Below are 26,225 nucleotides of genomic sequence, written 5' to 3'. Positions count from 1 at the left end.
GCGGGGGCGCGGTCTGGGGGGAGACTGGTGGGTGAGGGAGCGAAGGTAGCAACCTGGCCAATGGGCGCCAGCCGGGCGGGGCTCGCAGCGACTGCTCGGGCGCGCGCAGGGCTGGGCGTGTCATGGGTGACGCGCAGGGCCGGACAGGCCAATGGGCTCGGGGTGGCGAGCGGGCGGGCCTGGAGGCCTGGGTTTTAGGACGCTGGCAAGCAGCCGGCGGGACAGACTGACGTGTGGTTGCATCGCAGGAGGCGCATGGCGGGGATGGCGCTGGCACGGGCCTGGAAGCAGATGTCCTGGTTCTACTACCAGTACCTGCTAGTCACGGCGCTTTACATGCTGGAGCCCTGGGAGCGGACTGTGTTCAGTATCCTGCCGGGGCCGCTGGAGCGGGAGCCGGGGTGGGGCGCGGGCCTCATCCTCCCGGGCCCAGGGCTTGGAGTTGGGGGCGGAGAGGCTGGATCCGCTGGGGACTCGTTTCCTCGCCGCGGGCTCGGGGTGGTGGTGGCTTGGAGGTCGGGGACGGTGCTCGCGCGGTTAAGGAAAGGCAAGAACTCTTGAGATCTGGGGTCTCCCATGAAGTCATTGGACTCTAGGTAGAATCGTCTTTATTTCTGGATGAAATCCCCGAGGGCGATGTCTAACCCGGTCTGTCCTCGCCTCTACTTCGGCCGCGCCTGCCTTGATTCAGTCCCCAGTTCTTGTGGGAGGCAGAAACCGCGTAAGTGAAGCTGGTCGCGCCCGGCTTGGACGCATTTGACCTTTAACTGTCCCTGATTTAGCTGGCTTTGGTCCCATTAACAATTCTAATTAGTTTACCACCTTTTTAACCAGGTTGTGAATTTGTGCCTTTGGCACTCCAATACAATTTTTGGAAAGAGTTTTTAAGTTATTGTACCTTTATGGTCTTCAAGATGGCAGTTTTAAAAGTGTTGTAGTCATTACTTCTCTGCACCTTAGGTAGAAGTCGTGCCCGAAAAGGAATTTGTTTAGAAAAGGATTTTGTAGTTTGAAACTGTTTTGGTGGATAGGAAATAAATTCTTATTAAGGACTATTAAGCGAAGCAACTGTGCTAAGCACTTTGGGTGTCTTACCTCATCTAATTTTCACAACCCCAGTGAGTAACTCAAGGTTTTGAAGGTAGGTTCTCTGAAGTCTGTGCTGTTTTTGTCTCCAGTTGTAAATGCTGACAGCCCTTGGTGATATTATTCTTGCAAAGTAAATACTAATAATGAGATCTGATTTTTTTTCCCCAACTCAGGGGCTAGTATGAATTAAATATTTTACGTTACATATTTATTTCATTCAGGCTCTTTCCTTTCCGTTGTGTTTTAGCTGGAGTAGCTTACTTCAGAACAACTTTCAAAATGCATTCTTTCATTCCAATGATTAGCTGAGGCAATTTAATTCCAAGTCCTATAAAATGTTTTGATATTGAAATAGTATACCATTGTAGTCAAATTTGTCTTTTGTTTCAGCACTTTTGAAGAATTTTAGCTGCTTTCAGGACGGTTTGTTTATTTATTACTGTTGACATTTCTTTCTAAACCTGGAACTTCATAAACAGGATGCATATTTTGAGTTTAGATTTTGAATATAAAATCTGCTCTGATTTCTAGCACCATTTATTTCTAGCTGCAGTTTGATCTCTATCTTTAGGTTTGATCTCTATCTTTAGGTTTGATCTCTATCTGTAGGTCAGGGCCTATGAGATCATGCTTGTAAAGTGTATGTTTATTCAAATGCACATTTAATTGAAATATCTCAGTAGAAGCAGGTATCTTGACTCACTTAAAATTATCTTACAGTTTAAAATTTAAGCCATGTTGGGATTAAATCAAAATTCTTTAAATTCGAGGTAGAATGTAGAACCAAGTTATAGAGTCTCGTATAGATTTTATATGTAAAATCTTTTGTTGGCATACAGATAAATGCTACAGTATCAATGGTGTTGTTTTTTTCTGATTATGTTCCAGTAGTAATAGTGTCCCTATTACTTACCTGTGCTGTTTTGGAGATGCAGAAATAAATTATGAAGGGACATGTAGTGCTTCTGTAGATTTTTGCCTTTGATGTTTTTGACTTCTCATTGATTTATGGGGTCAAATGATTAATTTTTTAAAAAAGTAGAACTGTAGTCAGCTGGCATCTAGTACTGTAAAATGTTAGGATTTTAAAGCTAAGGTTCAAAACATTTATTTCAAAGATCATATTATTGAAGTTAACAGTGTAGAAATGCAGTCCTTTGATATAAGCCAATCTTAAATTACTGTCAGCTGTTGTATTTATTGTATTCCATGTCAACTTCTAGAGTTATTTTAGTGGGGTATTTCATTGTTTTGTAGCTTGGAACAGCAATTTGAGATTGAATCCTCATTCTAGCTCAGAGGAAGGAACAGAATGAGAAAGCTGGATTGTTTCCCCACTTGTCCGAAGACTTAACTGTGAAGTGGTTTGAATTTCATAAGTTTACTAATAATTAGTAAGAACTATTTTGGGGCCACTTACATGGTTTTGGAAAAAGGCATACTTTCTATAACTTTAAAAAAATTTATTTTGGGGACTGGGGTGTAGATCAGTAACAGAGTCTATGCTTAGCATGTGTGAGGCCTTGGGTTTAATTCCCAGCACCAAAAACAAAACAAAAAATTATATGGAACATGATCATGACTACTGTAAACCTAAAATTTAATGTAGGAGAAATTTGCTTCTATCTCTCAGAAGGTTGGTGTGTGGGTTAGAAGTCCTGGACAATGGAAACTAATTTCTTAAAGAAGTTAAATGTATTTGTTTACATTTTAACTCTATAACTCCTTTAATAATTTGAAGTTGCTATTTTAGGTAAAACTGATAGTCTACTACAATTATTTCTGCATACTTTCTAGAGGCATCATAGAATATCTGCTTGGATGTTTAGAAATTATTTATATCTCTGTTTTTTCCTAAATCAAAGAGTTAGAAGTTAGTTAAAAGCTGTTATAATTTGAAAGTCAACCCCAATCAAATGTGTTTGAATTTATTTATAAAATTGTGATAAAAAAGAAGTTTAGGGGCTGGGGTTGTAGCTCAGAGGTAGAGCGCTCACCAAGCACATTGAGGTGCTGGGTTCGATCCTCAGCACTACATAAAAATAAATAAATAAAATAAAGGTATTCTGTCCAACTACAACTAAAAAAATATTTTAAAAAAGTTTAAATGTTAAAAAAAGAGAAAAAAACAACAACTTCAAAATGTAATGTTTATTTATTGTGTAGCTGAGGCTCAAATCCAGGACCTCACATATATTAGGCAAGCCCTCTACTATTGTGTTGCACCCCCAGCCCTAAAAATATGTTTTTAGAAATGTATCAATTGTGTCAAGTCAGACACACTGTAAGTAGTTCTTAAAACAATAAGATTTGTAAGTGAATTTTAAAAATCCTTCCATGATAGGGACTGTATCCTAAATTTTTATTTCCTGTCTTTTGATACTACATTTAAAATGAAAAGTTAGTAAACTTTTGGCTTGTCAAAAATATTTTAACTTTTTAATGTGCAATAGTTTTTTATTTTATGAAGAAGCGGGCCATGACTCCTGCATTAAGACAGAAGATACCAATAAAAAAAATCCCAGTGCCTCTAATAGGGAGGTTGAGGCAAGTTCAAGTTTGGCTGAGGCAACTTAGCTAGACCTTGTTTCAAAATTAAAAAAAGAAAAAGAAATAAAGAAAGAAAAGATCTGGGAACTTGGCGTGGTGGTAAAGCTTTCCTGGCTTCAATCAAACAAACACACAGCCACTTTTACATATAGCAGTGACTAGTGTAGGAGTCCTGCCACAGTTCCAGAGCTACTGATCTTTCAGGAGGGAAAATTTTTAACTTTGAAACTTTTAAATGTTTCAAGCCTCCCTTCCTTCCTGGCAGCCAAAGACAGGAAGGGAAAAGACCAGGTTTTGTAACAAAGACAACTTTTTCTAACTGGTAAGAATAGAAGCCTCCCCACATACCCGCATGTAGAGCCTCATGGAAGGAATAACATTGTAACCATGCCTGTTGAGAGCGAGGTGGACAAATTAAAAATAGCTTGTCAATATAATTTCAATCTTAAGTATGTTATTTTAACCTTGTTAAAAAATAAAGTCACATTAATCTGTAATTTATTACTGGGTTCTATTTGTCATTTCTCTGCTACTGTTTGTTTTCATGGCTTGTTTTTTCTTTTCTTTCTTTTTGTGGTGCTGGTGATTAAACTCAGGGCTTGTTTATGCAATGCAAGTGCACCACTGAGCTACAGCCCCTGCCCTTCTGTGACATTTTGTATTTCTATTTATTTTAAGCAAAACATGGTCAGCTTCTTTTTGGTTTATTGTTGAGAACTAGAAAGACAGTCCTTGTTTCTTCAAAAGATTAAAAAAAAATCACAATGTTGAGTATTTGCTTGAAAATCATTTGTTATTTATTTTGTGCTAGGAATTGAACCCAGGGCCTTATGCATGCTAGGTATTTTGTTAGTTAGCTTTTTTGATGCTGTGACTAAAAAGACTTGACAAGAAAAATTAGAAGAGGAAATGTTTATTTTGGGGGTCACAGTTTCAGAGGTCTGATTTCATAGATAGCTAGCTCTATATCTTTGGGCTTGAGGTAGGCAGAACATTATAGCAGAAGGGTGTGGTGGAAACGCAAGTCTGGACATGGCCACCAAGAAGCAGAGAGAGCTCTCTTTACCATCACAAAGTATAAACCCTAAAGGTACACCCCCAGGGACCCACCTCCTCCAGCCACACCCTTGCCTTCTATTACCACTCAGTTGATTCCTATCTGGGGATTAATTCACTGATTATGTTAAGGCTCTCATAACCCAATCATATGACCTCTAAACCTTATATTGTCTCACACATGAACTTTTTGGGGACACATATCTAAACCATATACTAGATAAGTGCTCTACCACTGAGCTACAGTCCCCATTCTTTTTTTTTTTTTAATCTTATTTTTAGTTGTAGTTGGACACAATACTTTTATTTTATTTATTTATTTTTATGTGGTACTGAGGATCGAACCCAGCGCCTTGCACATGCTAGACGAGTGAGTGCTCTACCGCTGAGTCACAACCCCAGCCCCCCAGTCCCCATTCTTTTTTAAACTTTTATTTTGAAACAGGGTCTCACTAAAATGTCTGGACTGATCTTGAACTTTTAGTTCTCCTGGCTGAGCCTCCTGAGTAACTGGGATTGTAGGTCTGAGCCCCTGCACTTGCCTGAAAAACATTTGTTTATATTATTGGTTTGTCATTTTTAAAGTAATTGCAAAAGTATCTGGGGGTGGGGAAGAGACCTGATCCCCTCCCCACCCCTATCCCCCAGTCCTGAGGATTGAACCCAGAACATTGAGCATGCTAGGAAAATACTCTACCACCAAGAGACCTGATTTTGAACCACTTTTAGAATCTCTTTGGAACTTGGCTGATTAACAGAATTCGGTTCTCAGAATTCAAATTTAAAAAAACCTAGAAACTACTATGGATTAGAAAAATTTCTTTGATGTATCAAAGCTGTTAACAAAATTTGCATTGCTCTGTTTTTCATTAATAAAATAGGTATGTTTGCTGGATTTTGTATTCTACAAATATTATGTGCCTTCTCTTTGCCAGATGCTATTCTCAATCCTGGAACTATAACTGTGAATAAAACGTATTTTCTTCTACTGCTTCTAAAAAAGTAAATAAGTCTGTTAGTTGTTTGTTGTAATTATTATGGATAAAAATAAATCAGAAAGTGATGAGAAGTAAGGAAGAGGGAGTGTTTTTTAATTTTAGCTAGAATGGTTAGGAAGGGACATTTGGAAATATTTAATCAGGGAGAGAATTTCAGAGGAATGCTGAAGCATTCCAGGTAGAGGGCACAGTTAGTGCAAATGCCCAAAGGCATGAGCAAGTCTGGCCTGTTTCAGGAATAGCAAGAATAATGTGGCTGGAGCCTGGTGAAGAGCTGTGTGTGTGTGTGTGTGTGTGTGTGAATGAATATAACTAAACAAGGTCCTGTTAGCTGCCACCTAATAGAGTCAAGGAATCAAGTGTGAGGGAGAAGGAAAGAACTTTATCAGCAATAATCAGCATTTTGAAAGATAGTTGGTTCTTGCCTTCCAATGATCCTATTACCCCTTAGGGAGATTCTCCTTAGGGAGAATCTTTTTTTATGATTTTTCAAGGGAAGATATATGGGTACCAGACAGGTGGGTACCTCTGTTGTTCAGTGTTTCAAAAGTAGCCTCTTCTGGAAGGTAGGCTGTGTACTTTTTATTCACTATGTCGGTGGGAGTTGCAGTACAGTAGATCCAAAGAAGGAATCAGTGATCAAACTTTCTGTATTTTTGATTAAAGTGGCATTTGTCTGGTTTTGTTGTTGCCATTTGTGGACATTTGCCCTTCCCAGGTGTGACCTGTAACTTAGGACTAGGGAGTGTTTGGGGAGGGAGGACTTTATGCATTTCTAATTGACTTTAGTGTGCAGTTAATCTGTAAGAGATCGGGCAAGAAGAAGACAAGAGAAACTTGTGAGAATTGGGTCTTGATGAGGTGGAAGACTAATGTTTGCATTCAGGTACTTAATCTGGAGAAGATTTAAAGTATGCTGGAGAATGTGTGTAGATTATATGCATATAGTGTGCCATTTTGTATAAGGAATTTGAACATTCTCAGACTTTGGTATCTGAGGAGGTCCTGGAACCAGTTCCCTACATTTAGGGAGGGATGACTGTAATTCTTTTTCTATGAGACTCAAAGCTGTTTTCATCTTAAGTGGGGAAAAAAAATACAACCAATAGACAGTTTTTCCCCCTTCATTTTTTGGTGTACTGTCCAGTTCCAGGAAGATACATGTTCTTAGATATGCGTTCTTAGATGGACCCTTCTGTGTTGTTGGCTAAGGGACCTGGGCAGCAGGTGCTTTGTGATGCAGGGCAGGAAGAGCATGATGCACTGGGAGTGCACATAGAACTTGCAGTGAGGGGTATGTGTGTGTGTGTGTGTGTGTGTGTGTGTGTGTGTGTTTTGCAGATAGGGAAGAAGGTGCAGACTGGGCTGTAGAGGTGCTTTGGGATAGCAAGAACTTCAGTCTGTGTAGCTGGAGCATGCATTCTTTAAGGCAGAATAGATGGGAAATAAGGTTGAAAAAGTAGTTTGGGCCATTCATCAATTTAACAAATACAGTTGGCCCTTTGTATCTGTGGGTCCTATAACCATGGATTCAGCCAACTGCAGATTGAAGAGGTAGCTGGTGACAGTCTTTTTTCTGCCTCAATCTGAGCCACCCTGGGTTGGCTAATGATACCAGTTTTTTTGTGCATCTCTCCTGAGACACTTTGTGAATACATGGAAAATATATTCTTTTTTTTTATTTTTTCATTTTTTTGGTTCCAGGAATTGAACCCAGGAGCACTTAACCACTGAGCCATATCCCAACCTTTTTATATTTTATTTAGAGACTGGGTCTCACTAGGTTGCTTAGGGCCTCGCTAAGTTGCTGAGACTGGCTTTGAATTCATGTTCCTCCTGCCTCAGCCTCCCAAGCTACTGGGATTACAGGCTTGTGCCATTGCACCCAGCTGTAAAATATACTTAATAGATGTTTTGGTGTATGTGGTTTGGTGAAATCAGTTTTTATAAGTCAAAAAAGAGATGTTTGAGGAATACATTTTGCTGTGCTATCATTGGAAGTACTGATAATGATTGGCATAATTTCCTACAATTAAATTAGTATCTCTGCCTATTTTCTGTTTATACGCTATTTGTAAATAGGCTCAGCAAACAAAACTGATGAAGAAAACCCCACATTCGGCTAGTGGGCACTTTTCAGTCACAATATGATGTTTCTGTCTGTATCAAAGCTTCCCTTGAGCTAGTCAATAACGGGAATTATTAAAACCTCAATTCACCAGAGACTTTTGCTAGAACTTCTCTCTTAATGAACTCCTATTTTGAAGAAAACATATATATGGAATTATCTGAGACTTTAATAGAGTTCCAGTAAAAATCAGTGTGTGATAATTAGTCTGAATTCTCAGTATCATAGAAAGTTCCTTCTAGAAAAAAAATATTCTTAGTAAACTTAATGCCTTTTAGACTTTTATCAAGATACTTTTAATCAAAATGTGATTTCAGAATAACCTTAAAATAATCTGAACATTTTGTATTACCTTCAAACTTGAATAGAAAAAGATTCCTCCCCCTCCCCCAGAGATCTTTACTCTTTCTTCCATTTTTTTTCTGCCTGTGCTTTTGGACCTTCCCTTTGTAGAAACAAATGCAGCTTTCTGTGGACTGAGTGGGGGAAGCAGAGGCAGGAATATTGTAACTGATAAATTAATGTTCTCAATCTTCCAGCCCCAGTGGTCTTCAGGCTTTTTTTTTTTTTTTAAAACCTCCTCAAAGAACAAAAAAGCGCCGACTGTGCATTGCCTTGGGTGTTTAAGTTGACAAGTGAATCTTGACTTGAACTTTCTCTGATAGAAATTAAGGTTGTGTTTGCCTATTTGACTTCACAATGAGGACTGGCTTTGCCAATTGGTTACATGCTGAATATTTTTTTTTTTTTTTTAATGACCTGTATGAGGAAAAAAAATATGGCTTCAAGTTTTAACAAAATGTACATTTTTAAAATACATTTATGAATGCCACATGTCTCACAAATTTCTAGATGGATATGTAGACAAAGCTTGGTGTTAAAATAGATGAGGCTTGGTGCTATGCCAGAAACTTGTTATCTGAATGAAACAAAGTGCAATCCAAGTTAGTTATTATCCTTCTGTGTGGTGTCCCAGAGGTTATTTTATACCCCAGGAAAATGTTCCATTGTGAGATTCAGGAAATAAAGTGGGAAAAGTACAATTATAAGGGGGGTTGGGTAGGAGAACTAGCAGTGCCACAGCAGTTCTCAGATCTGCTTTAGGAGAGGATAGTGGGAGCACTGAGTAGATTCTCAAACTACCATAACATCTCGTGTTGTCAACTCCATGACTCTGGAGCTTTAATTTAAAGACACCTGCTCTAACTCATTTCATAGTGCTTTTATATTTGGCTGGACAAGTGAGAAGGTTAGATTATCCCTTAACTGTATTCCGTAGAATATTATAACTTTTTCTTTAGTAATTTTCAGCAAAGGTGAGAAATAATGAAAACCATGTTAGCAAGGTCTATACCAGGACAGGCAGGGAAGGTCCTGGTGATTAATGGTGGTAGGGACTGAACACACATCCATATTCTACCTCTACTACTTCACTTTAGAAATCCTATGTAATCTTTTAAAATATTTATAGACTCTAGACTTTGAGTGTTGTAACATTATGGCACTTAGGAGATAGGTAAGACAGATTCTTTTGATATATATTTTTTAAAGAACAGACTCAGAATTCTTAAATTTAATATTTAAAACTCTGTTCCAGAAGATCTACTTGGTAGAGTGTATACATTCACATATAGGAATGCTTAAACATGGTTATAGAATGATAGAAAGATAATATTTATGATCAGTCGTTATGAGAAGTAGAAGTTTTACTGAAACAAGAATTTTGGTCATCATGAATGAGTTATATGTGTTTCTGGAAAATTCCAAAATAATAAGGCTTATGGGAAAACAGTATTGAGGCAGACCACTGAAAATCTGTGCAACTTGGTAACCAAGCAATAACAGAAACAATAATTGGCATCTTGGGGGAAACATAGATAACTCAGGCAGGCAGCTCAGTGTGGCTGGAAGCTGCCCTAGGGGACATTAAAAATGCATTGGACCAAGTTGATTGGGAATGTTGATGGTAGATGCTGATGTAATGCATAGTGTGGGCTGCCACTGAGACTACACAGGAGGCAGTGCCACCAGCCATTAACAGAGCTGTGCTGGCCTGGAGGTATGTACCTCTCTGGAGAGGGGCCCAGGTGAAATGCTAATTTCTAATTTTCTAAAACAGAATTGAAAAGACTTCTGCCTGGACAGCAACTGAGCTGAGAGGTGTTTCCTGCTGAATGTTATAAATCTTTTCCCATTCATCTGGCTTTCCTAGCTGATGCAAAATTCCATGTGAAACAGTACAGTTCCTATACCATACCAGTTATAAGTGAGCTAATGATGTTCCAGAATCAGATACTGCAGCAGAACAGGTTGTATTTCATTGCAGACTGGGATTTTTTCCCCCCCTTGACACTGGGACTTCAAGTCTTCATGAAGGTGGTAGAAATAATCAATAAAATTATACATCCGTTTTTAACCTTGGTGTCCCTGGAATCAGAGCTATAAACTATTTCTGGGATTTCAATTCAGAATGAAAATTTCAATTCGTGATCATTGCTCATTTCAGCAGCATGCTTTTTTTGTTTGCATAGTTTTTTTAAAAGTTTGTCATCAAGTTGTGATTACTAAAAATAATATCCTTACTTAGGCTTGTACAGTCAACACACTACAGAAAGTCCAGAGACTGGGCTTGCTAAAGTGACATCCTTTAATATGATTTAAGAATAGCAGATTGGTTAACATGCACAGGACTGTAACAGGGTCAGTATATTCCATTTGCTTTAATATAAGGCAAATAGAAAAGTCAAGAGATAGGCAATATATTTGGGAAAAATAACTTTGTTAATGTTTCTGTTGGGGGTGATCTCATTTTTTTTTTTTTTTAAGTCAAGGAAAAGAATTATAGTAATAAAGATTTCCTGTTTGGAGCTTCATTCAGTAGCCAGCAATAGCTTTCACTTTTTTGTTGTTTTTTGAAGTACCGGGAATTGAACCAAGGAGTTCTCTACTAATGAGAAACTACATCCCCAACTCTTCTTATTTTTATTTTGAGCAGGGTCTCCCTAAAGTTCCCAGACTGGCCCTGACTTTCCATCTTCCTTCCTCCTGAGTTGCTGGGATTACAAGCATGTGTCACTGGCCCAGCTAGGGCATTATTTGCTTTAGAGTAAACTGCCTCTGATAATACTTTGTTAACTGCTGTTCTTTTTTTTTTTTTTTTTTTCCCATTAAATTGGTTCCTTGTGAGGTATGGTGGTACACACCTCTAAGTCCAGAGACCTAGGAGGCTGAGCTAGAGGATCACAAATTGTAGTCTAGCCTGGCCAACTTAGCCAGTCCTTGAAAATAATAAGGACTTCGAAGGTAGCTCCGTGGTAAAGTGCCCCTTGATTTCAATCCCAGTTCTGCTCCCCTGCTACAAAAAAGAAGTGGTTCTTTAAGATAAATCATATTTATAAAAATTGTTGAGTATTTCTAAGGATAAATAGCATCTTAGATTTGATTTTACAAAGGGAAGTTGACTAATACCAAATTACTTTTAATGTCATTTTAGCTTTTCTAGGTGACCAATTCAATCAGAGACTTAAAGCATTGAATTTTTTTTTTTTACAGTAGTGAAGAAGTATAACTTCTACCATTGGAACAGCCCCTACCCTTTTCCCAATTAGAAACTACTTTAAATTTTCCAAAATCTTATGAAATACTAAAATCAAGTTTGGAGTTACTGTTTGGGACAGGAAATATTAGTTGCTGTGATCTTACTTCTGTTGTACTAAGCTTAACTTTTTAAAGCATTTCCTTTCTTTGTTATAGGATTTTTATTTTTTATTTTTATTTGAAGTTGCTGGGACAAGAGCTGAAGACAGCTCTTTTATGGGCAAAACAACAACAAAGCCTTTATTTTTTCTTATCCAGCTGGATAACTTATTAGCTTATTAGTAGTTGGGGATCTCTCTTAAAGAAATGGCAAACAACATACAATTATATGGTTTCATATCTATTTGTTTCTATAACCAGTCACCTCATAAAATATTTATGTTATGTTCAGGTTGTAAATAACCTCTGATTGTTCATTCAGCCCTTGAACAAACATTTATCTTCAGTGCCTGCACATACCCTGGCACATTATCTGTTTAGTTGTGAAGTGATTTATGAAGCATCTACTTTATCAAACAATGCAGCACAGGTGGAAGCACAGGCTCTCTCTTGCTCTCAAACACTTACAACTCAGCACTGGAGATGGGTCATAACCACACTAGAACAGTCCATTTTTTTAGTTTTTGAGAATATTTTTTTTGTTATATTCTAGATTGTACTGTTATTCTCTATTGCTTGAATCTTAGAGCCCCCTCCTGAAAATAAATCTGACTAAATTATATGTAGCTACTGTAATTTATATAAAGAACAGTAAGGATTTGGTAAATAAATTATTTCTTTGTGTATTACATTTTACTGGGTGTGTCTTATATAACACTGTTTGATTTTTACATTTTGTCTTTGTGAATGTCTAGAATGAATAGGAAGATTCCTTTAGGGATGAATGAGAGGTGCTACCGAAATGTCCTCTCCAGACACACGAGATTCTGAAATGTCTGTAAAGGAAGGGACTTCATTATATGAAGACACTTAGGCCCTGAGAAAATTTGACATCCCACGATTAAATTATAAACCAATAACAAATTAGTAACAGTGTAACCTTGGGCAATTCCCCAGCAGAGGTCTGAGTCATGATGGTAATGATGAAACCCTGGGAGAGCAGTTTTAGGAAGGGTTATATTGTCTTCTTTTGCAGAATAGATCCAATTCCAAATTCTCACACCAACCCTGAGAGATAGGTGAAGTATGTCTACTTTTTTTTTAGATAGGAGACTGATGACCCAGAGTTTTTGGTATATGCAAGGATGAACAGATCATGATTCAAATCTAGGTGTCCTCCAGTGCCATGTTGTTCTTGGTATTAATTTCTTGTACTTCACAGAATGTTGAGAATACTTAAAACTTTGAGAGGGAGGTTATAGAATGAGATGGACCGAGAAATCCACTTAAGTTCCAGGGAGCAAATTATAACCAGTGAACTATAAATGGTGTATCTTTATCTCTGTAAGAATGCTTCTAAGGAGATGAAGGTCACATGTTCCCCAATCTTACAAATGTCACAATAAAACCATTGTCTAAGAGTGTCAATAGAAACTACCACTTTAAATGGTGCCAAGCATAAGCCTAGGGAATATTCAACCCAGTGTATTGGAGCTGTTTCAACTACATGACTGAGATTGCTTAAATTGATTTGTAGTAAGTTACTTATCTCTGGGCTGGGACTGGGGCTCAGTGGTGGAGCGCTTGCCTAGCACATATGGGGCACTGAGTTTGATCCTCAGCACCACATATAAATAAATAAATAAAATAAAGGTATTGTGTCCATGTACAACTAACAAAAATATTGAAAAAAAAAGAAAGTTACTTATCTGAAGTGCCTTTTTCATTTTTTTTGCAAGGTGATTTTTAAGGCTTGTAGAAATTCCTTACTGTTCCCTTCCTTGTCTACTTGTTTACCTGGTGTGTGTTGCTATATATAGTTGAGTCAATTTTAAGTATTCTGTTATGGAGGAGAGTTTTAGGATAATTCTTTAGAATAATTTTGAAGTTTAACTTGTAGAAAACTTCCTTTTGTAGACTTAGGTTATTATGATTCTGGAATAATCAAGATAAATAGGGTCAGACTATAAAAAAATTTTTTGGGGGGTACTGAGGATTATGTCTGAACTGAACTACATTTTCTCTCTCTCTCTCTCTCTCTCTCTCTCTCTCTCTCTCTCTATATATATATATATATATATATATATTTTTTTTTTTTTTAAATTTATTTTTTTGGCACTTAGGATTGAACCTACAGGTGCTTTGCCACATCCCCAGCCTTTGTTTTTTGGGGACAGGTTCTCACTAAGTTGCTTAGGGTCTTGCTAAGTTCCTGAGGCTGGCCTTTTGATTCTCCTGTCTCAACTTCCAGAGTCAGTGAGATTATAGACATGTGCTGCTGCATCCAGCTTATAGAAATACTCTTGAGGGGACACAGATGAGCATTCATTTCTCTGGATAAAGGTTTAGGTTAAGTTTTTGTTTTATTTATTTATTTACTTATTTTAGCAGGATATGAGTTGGTATTTGGATTCAGATTCAGGTGACTTTCAATAACTTCTCTTTGCCTTATCCAAAATTGATAGTTCTTTGTTCTGTTCCCAAGAGTGAAGACTTTCTGTTTATTTTGCAGTAATAAACTAGGTCCAAATGTATCTACCCTAAATTTTGTAAAGGAAGAGGATAATTCACACACAACAGTTTTCAGACTAGTACCACGTGCTTTTTCATTTTTCCTTTATAGTTCTTATTAAGGAAACTAGGCATACCAAAACAACAACAACAAAACAAACAAAAAAACTGATAAACATAATATAATGAATGTGTACTAACTAGCTAAAGAAAAACATATATTACTATATATTTGAAGTCGCCTGTATCTCCCTTTTCAGTTGCTTCTCTCTCCCTGTTCACCTCACCAAGTAACCACTCTCCTCAATTTATCATTTATTTCTTATAACTTTTACTCCATATGCATGCTTCACAACATAATGCCATATACAATCTTGAACTCTAGTATCTTAGCTAAAAATCTTTTCAAGTTCTGATAAGTTCTTGTTTTGCTTAGAAAAAAAACATGATGTTTATATGCATATAAAAAATTTAAAAGCCTGATAATTTAGTGTTCACAAAATTGAGTTTAAATTTCAGATTCTTATGTTATAGTGGGGTAATCTCTATTTAGCTAATTTATGCATGTTCTTTAGTGGATATATTCTCCAAACTAAATTAAAGAATGGTAGTGCCAAAAAAGTTATGTAGTTTAACTATTCAAGTGACTGTCTTATAGTAATCAGTCCATCATTCTGTTAAATTCGAGCCTATGACCTGAGGCTTATTACTACATTACTTTCATTTGCTCAGTGTTTATATTTAAAGACTTACATAAAAGTCTTTAAAAAGCTAAAAAGTATATTTTTAAAAACTTCTTTTCTGTAGTTGTAGATGACAGCATGCCTTTATTTTATTTGTTTATTTTTTTATGTGGTGCTAAGGATTGAACCCAGTGTCTTACACATGCTAGGTAAGTGCTGTGCCACTGAGCCACAGCCCTAGCCCCCCAAAGTATTCTTAAATACAATATTGCCTAGACACTGATTTGTTTTCTTTTTTTGTAGTCATTATCAAGTTTGCCAGCCACAAAAATATATGGATTATGGGCTGGGCATGGTGGTGCATGCCTATAATCCTTGTGGCTTGGAAGACTGAGGCAGGAGGATTGTGAGTTCAAAGCCAGCCTCAACAACTGCAAGGCACTAAGCCATTCATTGAGACCCTGTCTCTGAATAAAATACAAAATAGGGCTGGCGATGTGGCTCAGTGGTCGAGGGTCCCTGAGTTCAATCCCTAGTACCCACCCCCCCCCAAAAAATGTATGGATTATGTAGAACGTATAATCCATATAATTCATAATAGTGAACATAGGATCAAGTGAATATTTCTTGAGAAATTTCTTATTCATAAAATATTTATTAAGCATGTATTACTTTAGATGCTAAAGATACAAAAATAATATGTTTCTGTGTTCAAAGAACTGCTAATTTAGGTAAGATAAATATACTTGCAAATAGGTCATGAGGGGTAATAAGTGCTGTTTTTCATGAATAAAGAGCTATGTAAACATAAGGAAGTAATTAGTTCTGCCAGGAGGTTGGGGTAAGGATGGAAAAATTTTGAGTGGTTGGGAAGGCCTCACAACAGGAGTTAGCTAACTGAGTTCTAAGAATTACTGGGTTTACCTAAGGGGATTAGGACTTTTCAGAAGTAGGAAGGTAGTATAGTTTAGTTGTTAAGAGCACAGATATTTGGAATCTAACTGATTTTTTGGAACTGGCTTCATTACTTACTTTGACATTGAGGATGTTACTTGAATTGAATGAAGTGCTTAACACATGTTAGACAGTCATGGAATGAAATGTCTATTCTACTCTACTTGCTCCTCTTCTTCTGAGATGAGTTCCTCAGTCTCTTCTGTTGCTACTACTGTTATTCATTATGATTAGATTGTAAGCAAAGTCAGAGGAGTATGAAAATATATTGAGGCCAGGTGTGGTGGCACAAGCCTTTGATCCTAGTGGCTTGGGACACTGTGGAAGGAGGATTGCAAATTTGAGATCAACTTTAGCAACTTAGTGAGCCCTATGAAACTTAGCAAGACCTTGTCTCAAAATAAAAATTAAAAAAAAAAAAAAAAGTTGTAGCTCAGTGGTAAAGCACCCCTGGGTTCACTCCCTAGCACCAAAAACAAAAAAGAAAATGCATTGAGATTCATATGCTATGAGTAGGATGTGTATCTCAAAATAAAAAAAAACAAAACAAAAAGGACTGGGGATGGCTCAGTGATTCAATCCGTGGTTCCAAAAGAAAAAAAAGAAAAGCAGCATGGTAGATGTGATTGGCCTGATCCCCCTTTACCAGCTGATGTACCTATCCCCCAGCTCCTGTGAGTGTTGTCTGCTCATGTCTTATAGCTGACTCTTCTCAGGCATTGTCTTCTGCTAAGTCAGCTTTCTTGCTCAAGTGGATTTTCCTTACCCCATTCTGTAGTTAATGATTCATAGAAAAGGGATCCAAAAGTTCAGGCCCCTCACTTGAGGCCATGCCAACTTAGTAGCACAGTGCATGCTCTTGAGTGCCCTGCAGAAACTAAGACCCCAACCCAGCTTAGTTTATTTCCCTTGTTCTATTCTACTCTACTTGCTCCTCTTCTTCTGAGATGAGTTCCTCAGTCTCTTCTATTGCTGTGAACTTCCACATAAGATAAATACCTGGGACTAGATTGTAAAGGTTCTTGAATGCTTGCTTTAGAATTCTAGGTGCCATCCTCTAGGCAATGGGAAGCCTCATGAATTTCACAAGGTTCACTTTAGTAAAGAGGGGCAAGAAGCCAAAAATGGGAGAATTTTTTTTTTTTTTTTGTCCTGGGGATTGAGATTTGGAAGCACCAGTCCTTTTTATTCTTTGAGAGAGGGTCTCCCTAAGTTGCTAGGGCTTCACTAAGTTGCTAATGCTGGCCTTGAACTTGTGATCCTCCTGCCTCAGCCTCCATGTACCACCACTCCTGGTGGGAACTTTTAAGTAAGGAATGATAAATGTCTCAAATCAGTTGTCATTGATTGGGTGCGGGGAGATAAGATATAAGAGTCACTCGTAGGGGTTACGGAAGAAATGAGGTCTTAGACAATTTAAATATAAGAAGAAGAAATCAAAGATGCCTCTGAGCAAATGAGTAGATAAATAGTTATATGAACTGAAAAAATAGAACTCATAGGAACTGGTAGTTTTGGAGTTAATGAGTTTAGTTTTGGCTGTCTTGAATTTAAGGTATCCTGTGGAATGTCATATGGTGGAAATGTTCAGTAAGTTAAGTAGGAAATATCTGCCAGTTGTGTGGAAGATGGGATCAGGTCAACAACACTAAGGTGGTGGTTTTAGTTGTAAGGGAGTACAGGGCTCAAGGCAGAATCCTGGAAGCCCCATTTTTATCATTTAGAATGCTTTCAGCTCTGTGTAACAAAGAAAAATCTAATGTTCTGAGTCTTCTTTCCTCATGAAGGAAAGGTGATTCCATTGATTCCAGGATTCCATTTGCAAACTGCATATTCTAGAGGGGGAGAGAGCAGCTGGTTCCTGAATTCCTGGCAGAAGTCCTAAGCTTTGAGCTAATCAGTTTTGAGGAAGCTATTGCTGTCAAGAGAAGGGGATATTCTAATGGGTTAAGATCAATCAGGGGGCTGGGGTTGTGGCTCAGGAATAGAGCACTTGCCTTGCACATGTGAGGTACTGGGTTAGATCCTAAGGAAGGAAGGAAGGAAGGAAGGAAGGGAGGGAGGGAGGGAGGGAGGAAGGAAGGAAGGAAGGAAGGAATTGTGTCCATCTATAACTAAAAAAAAATTAAAAAAATAAAAAGATCAATCAGGGCTTTTCCCCAAAGATGCAATAGGGTTAGGCATGATTAGCTGCATGCCTATAATCCAGCTACTTGGGTGGCTGAGACAGGAGGATCTCAAGTTTGAGGCCAGCCTTGGCACCTTGGTGAGACTCTATCTCAAAACAAAAAATTAAAAGGGCTGGAGATATAGTTCAGTGGCAGAGGGCCACAGGGTTCATTTCTTGGTACCATGAGCAAACCCCTGCCCTACCCCCAAACAAAAACAAAAGCATGATTGTGTTCAAGGAGGAGGGTGCAGTGTATGGAAGAAAGGTACAAACTTCACTCCAATCTTATACGTAAGGGACAGTCAGGAGAAAAGAGCCAGTGACACAGGAAAAATGGTGATAGAGAGGAGAAGAGAGACCTAGAGAAGTGCCTAGTGTTAATTCAGAAAGCCACTGGATTTGACAGTAGGTCACTGGTGATCTTAGAGCGATGTCCACAGCCTGGAAGGGCAGAACTCAAATGGTTGTCCAGCTAAATATGTGATAATGATAGGGAAGCAGCAAGTGTATAATTTTTTGTATGTTTGTTTTAAGGTGGCAAATAGAAGGAGTAGTTAATGAAGAACTGGATTAGGACAAATTAAAGTATAAATTTTGATTATGGACTTGGCGTGTTTTCTGAATGAGGTGAAGAATTTAGGGTTTGAACCTTGGTTTGACCTCTAAACACACTTTTCTGCATGCCCTGAGATAAGTCACTCTGTTTTCTCAACCTCTGGTGAGTAATAACCATAATAAACATTTCATAGGAACGCCATAGAGTTAAGCACGATAATGTTATGTGAAGAATATTTGTCAATGAAACTGTTATACAAATATTAGCTAGTAGTAAGCACATTGTTTATTTAAAACCTATCTTCTTATAAGAATGTAAGTTATTATAGAATACTAGTATGTAGAACTGAAAGGCTTATGAGGGAGGGAGGGAAAAAAGGAGAGAATAAATGAGTATGAATGAGTGAATTAATGAAACATGGCCATAGTTCAGAAGCATTTATTTCTTTTAGTATTCCTTCTTGATTTTGAAAAGTCAAAAGCCCTTAGGTTTTACATGATTTGTTTTTACACAATATCTTATTTATTTATTTATTTTAGTTGTAGATGAACACACAGTATCTTTATTTATTTTTATGTGATGCTGAGGATCGAACCCAGGGCCTCATGCGTGCAAAGCAAGCATTTTACCACTGTAGGTACAACCCCAGCCCAGATTTTACATGATTTTTGTTATCAATATTTTGTGTGGCTCTGGAAAGGGGACCCTTGTTGACTTGCTACTTTTTAGTTCCTTCCGAAATGAGCAGAAACAAAGTGAATAATGGTTATTGTATAGGTTACCAAGATGACTTTAAATTTTTTTTTGGGGTGATTGTAGATGAACAGCATGCTTTTATTTTATTTTATTTTTATGTGGTGCTAAGGATCAAATCCAGTACCTCACACGTGCCAGGCAATCTCCCCTGCCCCCAACGTGATTTTTGTTTGAAGCTGTTGCAGATAGTAGCAATAGTAATAACAATGTTTAATAGTGATAATAATAAGTGATTGATGGTAACTGGTGCTATCACTTTGTTATGTCACTAAGTATATAATTGACTTGTAGCTTTTTCTAACTCCATTGTCAGTACTTTCAGTCATGTTATCTGTCTTCTTCTTTCTTCCTCCTTCTCTCCTTCCCTTTCTTCTCTCTTCTTCTTTTCTCTTCCTCTGTCTTGGCATTGAACCCAAGGACACTTTACTACCAGGTGGGGTCTCACTAAGTTGCTGAGGCTGGCATAGAAATGAGAAGTACTAAGCGAATGATTACTTCAACATGAAATGGTTATTGAAGAAGTTGTGTGATTTTGTTTTAAATAAACTAAGAAAAATAATAAGTTTCCTTAACTACAACTCAGATTCCATGCTGGTTTCCGTTGTGGGGATGGCACTGTACACTGGATACGTCTTCATGCCCCAGCACATCATGGCGATTTTACACTACTTTGAGATTGTACAATGATGACGATGTAACCAGGATCTAGAGGTTCCTTGGGGAAGATCCACCCTATGAAGTTGGAATGAGACTTCATCAGATGTCATAAGAAACTCTACCAGATGTCAACATAACCAACCTTATAAATACAGAGACTAAGATCCATGAGTAGAACAGGAAAATCATCCTGACTCATGTGTTGTGTTCTTTATTTTTAATTTTAAAAGAGGCTCTTGTATAGTAGTTTTTGTCTATTTTAACATTGTAGTCATTTGTACTTTGATATCAGTATTTTCTTAACCTTTGTGACTGTTTCAATATTATCCTGTGAAAGCTTTTCTTAATGTAACTTTGAGTACATTTTAATTGCCTTCTATTTTTAAAACCCAAAGTCATTAGTTGGGCTCTACTGTTCTTGCTATTGTATGGCATATACATCTGCCTGGATATATTTTTACTCTTGACCAAAGTTTTGTAAGAAACAATACATGATTTGGGGCCAGGGGCTTGGGAGGGAGGATATTTTATTGAAGAACTACTTACAAAAGACTTCTCTGTAAGCTTGAACTCAGGAGTACAGTTTAGCTATCTAGACTCTTAACAGCTTTTGCTTTAAAATTATTCAAGTGTTTCTTAGCAATGAAAAGTAAAAGATCTTGCTAAAATTAAAATAAGGAACACTTTACCTTTTAGATATTTATTCATTATGTAGACTTATTTCTAGAAAACTTTGGTGATGATTCTTGACAACAGATGGTTAAGTAGCATTATTATGTAATGCTTGTATATACTGTAGAGTTTTTAATAGAAGGTAAATCAGTTTCCTCCAAGGGCCACTATTAACAGTATATGTACTTCCTTGAATTTAGTTTTCATGATTGTAATGGGTGCTGCAAATGCATTTGCACATTGCAATAAGATGTGATGAGATGAATTGTTAAAAACTATAGCAGCAAAAAGAAGTGTAAATTTGGTTAAAATTCTTTCACTCTTTGTATTTTTTTTAAGATTTTTATTCCTTAAATGTAAAATGACTACCTAATTTTTTGATGTAAGCTCATTAAATTCAAAGAGAAGAAAAATCAGCTAATGTAGTGGCATGTCTTTTTTCCATGGTTTAATATTGATCTAGTAGTTGTATTTCTGAGTGACTGCTGTGGAGGATCAGAGAAGCAAGTGAGTATAAGTTAGATTATATATTTTAAGATAGCATAAGTTTTGCTAATTTTAAAGACTGCAGGTATTGTTGGCCCTAGATTTTAAAGGCTAGAATTTTGAAGTGCTTTCCAATCCAGAGGCCTCAAATAATATGCAACACTTGAGTTTTTTTTTTTTTTTTTTTTTAAGAGCTCATCTGTATCATCCCAATTAGATTGGGTAATATAATATAAACCAAATATGGATTATATGTTACTATTTAGTTTTGAAGTAGTTAAAATTGGTTAAGGTTTTATGAGCTGTATTCATACTCTTTCAGGTCAAATAATGAATTTGAAGATTTAACTTGGGATTTGTTGAATTAATGTTCAAATTTGCCATTCCTCTATTGTCCTCCCAAAAGAACTACTGATAGGGCTAGGGTTGTAGCTCAGTCGGGGAGCAATTGCCTGGCATGTGTGAGGCACTGGGTTCAATTCTCAGCATCACATATAAATAAATAAATAAAGGTTAATCAACAACTTATTAAAAAAAAAAAAAAGAACTACTGATAAGTGGATACCTAATATCCCTTGGTGTGTCGAAGACAGGATAAAGTGAGAATCACTAGTTTAGGTGGGTACTGGATTCTCTACCTGGTCCTCAGAACTTTTTAATTTGTCCTCACTCTGCTGAAATCCATTAAATTTCTGTTGCATAGCTGATGATTGAGTTTTTTTTTTTTTTTTTTGCCTGTGAGATATGTGGAAGATCAGTTTAGTCTTACATGAAATCCTAAGAAAGTTTAGACAGAAATAGAAGACTGTCCATTGAAAGGTGATCAGGGAAGTATATTCTCAAATGGCTAGTTTGTTGGTTGGTAAATAAAAAAAATGGGGAGATAATTTCCACTTTCTTTGTTTAAAATAAAGTATTTATTAGATAATTTTCTTCATGGCCTGCTTGTCTTTCTGAATATCTTGTAAGAAGAGGTACTGAATACCTTAATTCAGGTGTTTTTTCAAGGATAAAGATGAAGAAGATGGATATAGATGGTGTCTCCCTCCAGAGCAAAGGGCAGGTTTGCTTAGATCCTTGTAAGATAGAGGATTTCTCTTCTTGGAGGAAAGGATATTTAAAAAGATTTAGGTTCCCTGTACTCAGAATTCTTTTCCTGTAATGCAACCTTCTGCTTATGCAGGTTATATTGCCCCTTGGGAATTGGGGCTTGGGAACCAAAAATAAGAACATTTTAATACTTTGGCTATTGCTCTGATTAATAAAGTCCTTTGTCTTTGACCTTGGAATCTCACATTTTCTGCCAGCATATACAAAACTTGTCAGGCTAACTTGTTAGCTTGTGAGTAGAGTAAAATTTCTGACCCTCCACAATTGTTGGTTTTGGTGGTGAGGATGGGATATTGAAAGATATGGTCATCTGGAAGAGGAAGAATAACAAATGAGATTTGGAGAGGAGACAACTCTTAGGATTCAGTGCTAAATGCTTTTGTCCAAGTATTGGGTGGGTTAGGAGAAAAAGGATCCCCCAATAGTCTGCTTGTTGTAGTGAGAAGGAAGGAAACAAGCTTCCTAAATGGTGCCTTGGTGGCTGCTCATTCTTTGCTGGTAGAAGGGATCTTATCACAGTGGGACAATAGGCTCTACTGCCTTTGACTAAGGGAAGTGTGTCTATGGCTGCTCAGCCAAAGAATTCTGAAAGTTGAAGTAAATAGTGTCTGCAGGGAGGACCATACTATTCAGCAAAGACCTTGGGTGTTCTGAAAACCTTGGAAGCTAATTCAGGTAAGCCATGAATGAGTGGCAATTTGAAATGGAAATTGAACTTGAAACTTAAGTTTCATTAAAGAGAGCTGCTCTTTTTCTCTGTCCTCCCAATCTCTCCCTTGCCTTCTACCCTAACCTGAGCTTCATGAAGGAGAAAGATGGTTACAAATGAGACCCAATGTATACCTGCTCAAATGTGTTGGAGAATTTTTGCAAAGGGGAGAAATTAAAACTTATGGCTCTATTGGATATAGCTATACAAGGCACTAGCTTTCCCTGTGGGATGATGGGGCATCTTCGTTCAATTGATTGGATTTGAGCAACAGTTGCAGTAGCAAAGGGAAATTAGTGTGACCTTTTTGCTTGAGGCCTTAGTGTACTATAGCTTTTACATGAATGCATAATTGGTATTTGTTTTACATGCTTATACTTTGAATGATTGTAAGTGCCAGAGATGATCCTTATAATTCTCTATGTACATAGAGAAATGTTTGTACCTTTGGATCCCAACAACTAGAACAACTCCTTTGAGCTACAAGTTTTTGACTATGACTTTACCATTTTGCTGGTAAAAAAAGAAGCATCCTTTATCTGGAGGCACCCTTTGAAGATTTTGACTCCTTGTCCCTCTTATATGTCTTTGAAATATCCCCCTTTTGAAAAGCATCTATTAGCATGCCTCGGGGCTCTTCTCCAAACTGATGCATGGAGGTTTTGTCACTCTGGCATGATAGTCCCATTTTTTAAGTGAGTCAACTGGACTCAAGACAGGGTGAGCAAGGGCCAAAGAAAGTCATTGTCAAATGGAAATGTCATATTCAAGAATATAGCTGATCTGGTTCTAGCAACTTCTCAGTTTTATATGAAAAAGTAGCCACTGTTCTGCTGGGGATATTTCATTGCTTATTCTGCTGTCTGAGGCAAAATTGCTGGTTCAATAGGGACTTCAATTCATAAAGTTTACCATAAATGCCTGGGACTAGTTTACTGTTAGTTCAGAAGCTCAACCCTGATGTTGTCCACTGAGCTGTAGCCACTGCTCAGCCTTAGAGCTATGTCAGCAGAATCAAATGTGGGCATTGTTCTGTTCACTATGCAGAACTTGAAACTGTTCTCACAGTCCTGGCCTATATACCTTTTTGCAAAAGTTTGTTATATTTTTACTGACTACTAGGCTATAGCCAATGGCCTAGGATTTGGTTTCAGACTGGTAGGTTAAAGATGCCCTTCTTTTGGGTCCCAAAATGAGATAAGAATATTACATAATACATTAATTAAACTGTTTGTTACTCATGTAAGTGCCCCCCCATAGTAAGGATCAATTCTCTGGTACTAGCTGCTGATAAGCTGTACTAGCCATCATTACTGCCTAGATCCATCATCCTACTGGACACGACAACCTGTCCACCATTGTAGGTATGGCACAAAGGACCTAGTTTGTGATTCAAGGCTACCTGTGCACCAGACCTGTGAAAGTGTTGCCGTGTGTGGGGTGTGTAGGAGGATGGCGGTGGTTGTGTGTGTCACATAGAGAGCCATCACCTCCATTTCCCTACACTGTGCTCACTGATATATCAGTCCTTTGACCTCTCAGTAGCATTCCTTGTGCATCACTGCTGTTGACACTTTTTCAGATGACCCTTTTTTCAGGTTACAATATTGCTGTTCCAGACTGCAGTAGATCCTAGCTATACTATTGTAGTCCTTAAGTGGCCCAATTCCGCCACGCGACCAGCACGCTGGCTTCATACAAGAGGTTCGAAGCATAGAAGTTAACTAGTGAGATCAAAATAAACACACAAACTCAATTTACCTTTTTCTTTGACCAGGTCTGAGACTGCCCTCCCTCTGGCTCCTGCCTCGAGCCACCCGGTGGGGCAGCGAGGCTTACTCAGGACTAGCAGGAGAGAGAGAGAGCACGCCAGGGAGTGGCCTTATATTGGGGAACAAGAAATTCAGGGGAAAATTCCATCCAATGAAGGTCGAGGGGGACAGCATTCCAAGGTCAGGGTCAGTGATTGGTCTCAGGGTCAATGGTCAGTCACACCCCCACACGGAAGGGCTCTCGCACCTAGAGAGGGTGGGGATTAGTGACACAGTTTAGCCAGAACGCCTCACACCCAATCAGGGAGGTGCCCAATCATGTGTGAGAATGGCTTCCTACAGCCCTAGAACTGAAAACTAAAAATTTCCCTTCTTTCTTTCCCTGGGAATTGAACTCAGGACACTCTACCACTGAGCTACATCCCTAGCCCTTTTTATATTTTATTTTGAAGTAGGTTCTTGTTACATTTTCTAGGCTGGGCTGGAACTTGGCAACCCTCCTGCCTCAGCCTCCTGAGTTGTTGGGATTATATGTGTGTGCTACCACTCCTGAAATCAAATAGATTTCTGATTGTGGATCCCTCATCTGAATATGGAATGTGGTTGTGCTTAGCCATTTCATGGTTAATGATCAGGATGATCTATTGCTATTTTAAAATTTGGGATTTCTTCCTGACCATTCCTGGGTATGATGCTTTTCAATTCACTAAGGGCATCCTCAGACCAGTGGATTGGAAATCTAGTCAAAAGAGACCTAGGAATTTCACACTCAAATTCTGGTTCAACCATTTGGAATCTTGTTGGATTTGTATGACCCAATATCATGAGGCTAGTCACTACTTGGTAAGTACACTGCTTTGTGAACTGCTGAGTTGTTCATGTAGGCCAAAGTGGGTAGCATAATGAATCTCTAAGTTTTATAAAAATGGCTTATCCCTTTTACATTGGACTCTGGGATTAAAGGTCTAAGTGTGAACAGAGATGCTTAGGAAAAGGTGATTTATAATTACTGAAATGAGGCAAACTGGTTTCGTGGGATAGAAAGCAAACCCAGCATCTGGGGTGAGAACACCTGAGACACCAGGAGGTGGGAGGAAGGATCTCTAACAATCTTTTGTCTTTCAGTGTGACACCTGGATTCTTCTTCAGGAAGGAATATGCCTGAGTACTCTCCTAAAATGTTGCAAATACCTTAAATGGTGAAACTGCCGAATCTGCCTTTCTTTCTGAATGGTTCCATCCATGATCTTGATTGTCATTTCTCTTCACTTTAGCAAGACTCTACCAGAAAAAGCAATGGATAACCCAGCTTCCATATCTTCCATTCAAAACACTGGTTAATACTACCAGATGTCTTCCACACCTCCATTCCCATAGCTATTGCTTAGTCATTCTATGGGGTGATCAGTACCACCTACCTGATGGCAAAGACAAATAGAATAGTTTGGACAGACAACCCTGAGGCAATCCCTTCAAAAACAGGGATTAGATTTCAATTTTTCAAACTGAACTAGGGGTTCTAAGGCTCATCAGCTTGCCTAGAGTCTACGTTGAAGGAACTGTCACCTCTGCTCTCTGAATGAGTATGTCCTACTTGGGAAGGCTGAGCATTGTAAACAATGTTTTCTTTCTAGGGGTACCTTGTGTGTCCTTAGGACGTTATTTCCTGGGT

At 38.0% G+C, this 26,225-nt stretch overlaps 1 protein-coding gene across 1 annotated transcript; it reads left to right on the top strand.

The window, feature by feature from the left end:
* The first annotated feature begins 189 nt into the window (after positions 1-189).
* On the top strand, positions 190-20,897 carry Sptssa (serine palmitoyltransferase small subunit A). Its single transcript, XM_027929858.2, has 2 exons — positions 190-367; positions 19,731-20,897. Exons 1-2 carry the CDS (start codon positions 256-258, stop codon positions 19,832-19,834), a joined length of 216 nt encoding a protein of 71 aa, XP_027785659.1. The 5' UTR covers positions 190-255; the 3' UTR covers positions 19,835-20,897.
* Positions 20,898-26,225: the final 5,328 nt, after the last annotated feature.

Source organism: Marmota flaviventris, chromosome 2 (genome assembly GCF_047511675.1).
Source record: "Marmota flaviventris isolate mMarFla1 chromosome 2, mMarFla1.hap1, whole genome shotgun sequence".
In the NCBI taxonomy this organism is placed as follows: Eukaryota; Metazoa; Chordata; class Mammalia; order Rodentia; family Sciuridae; genus Marmota; species Marmota flaviventris.
Note: the sequence above shows the minus strand (reverse complement) of the source record. Positions and strands in the feature narration are given on the sequence as shown.

Excerpts from the sequence above, each read along its gene's own strand:
- Sptssa (XM_027929858.2), top strand. The coding sequence starts at position 256 with ATGGCGGGGATGGCGCTGGCACGGGCCTGGAAGCAGATGTCCTGGTTC. Across the intron at positions 368-19,730 it reads CTGGGAGCGGACTGTGTTCA|ATTCCATGCTGGTTTCCGTT; the intron begins GTATCCTGCCGG and ends ACTACAACTCAG.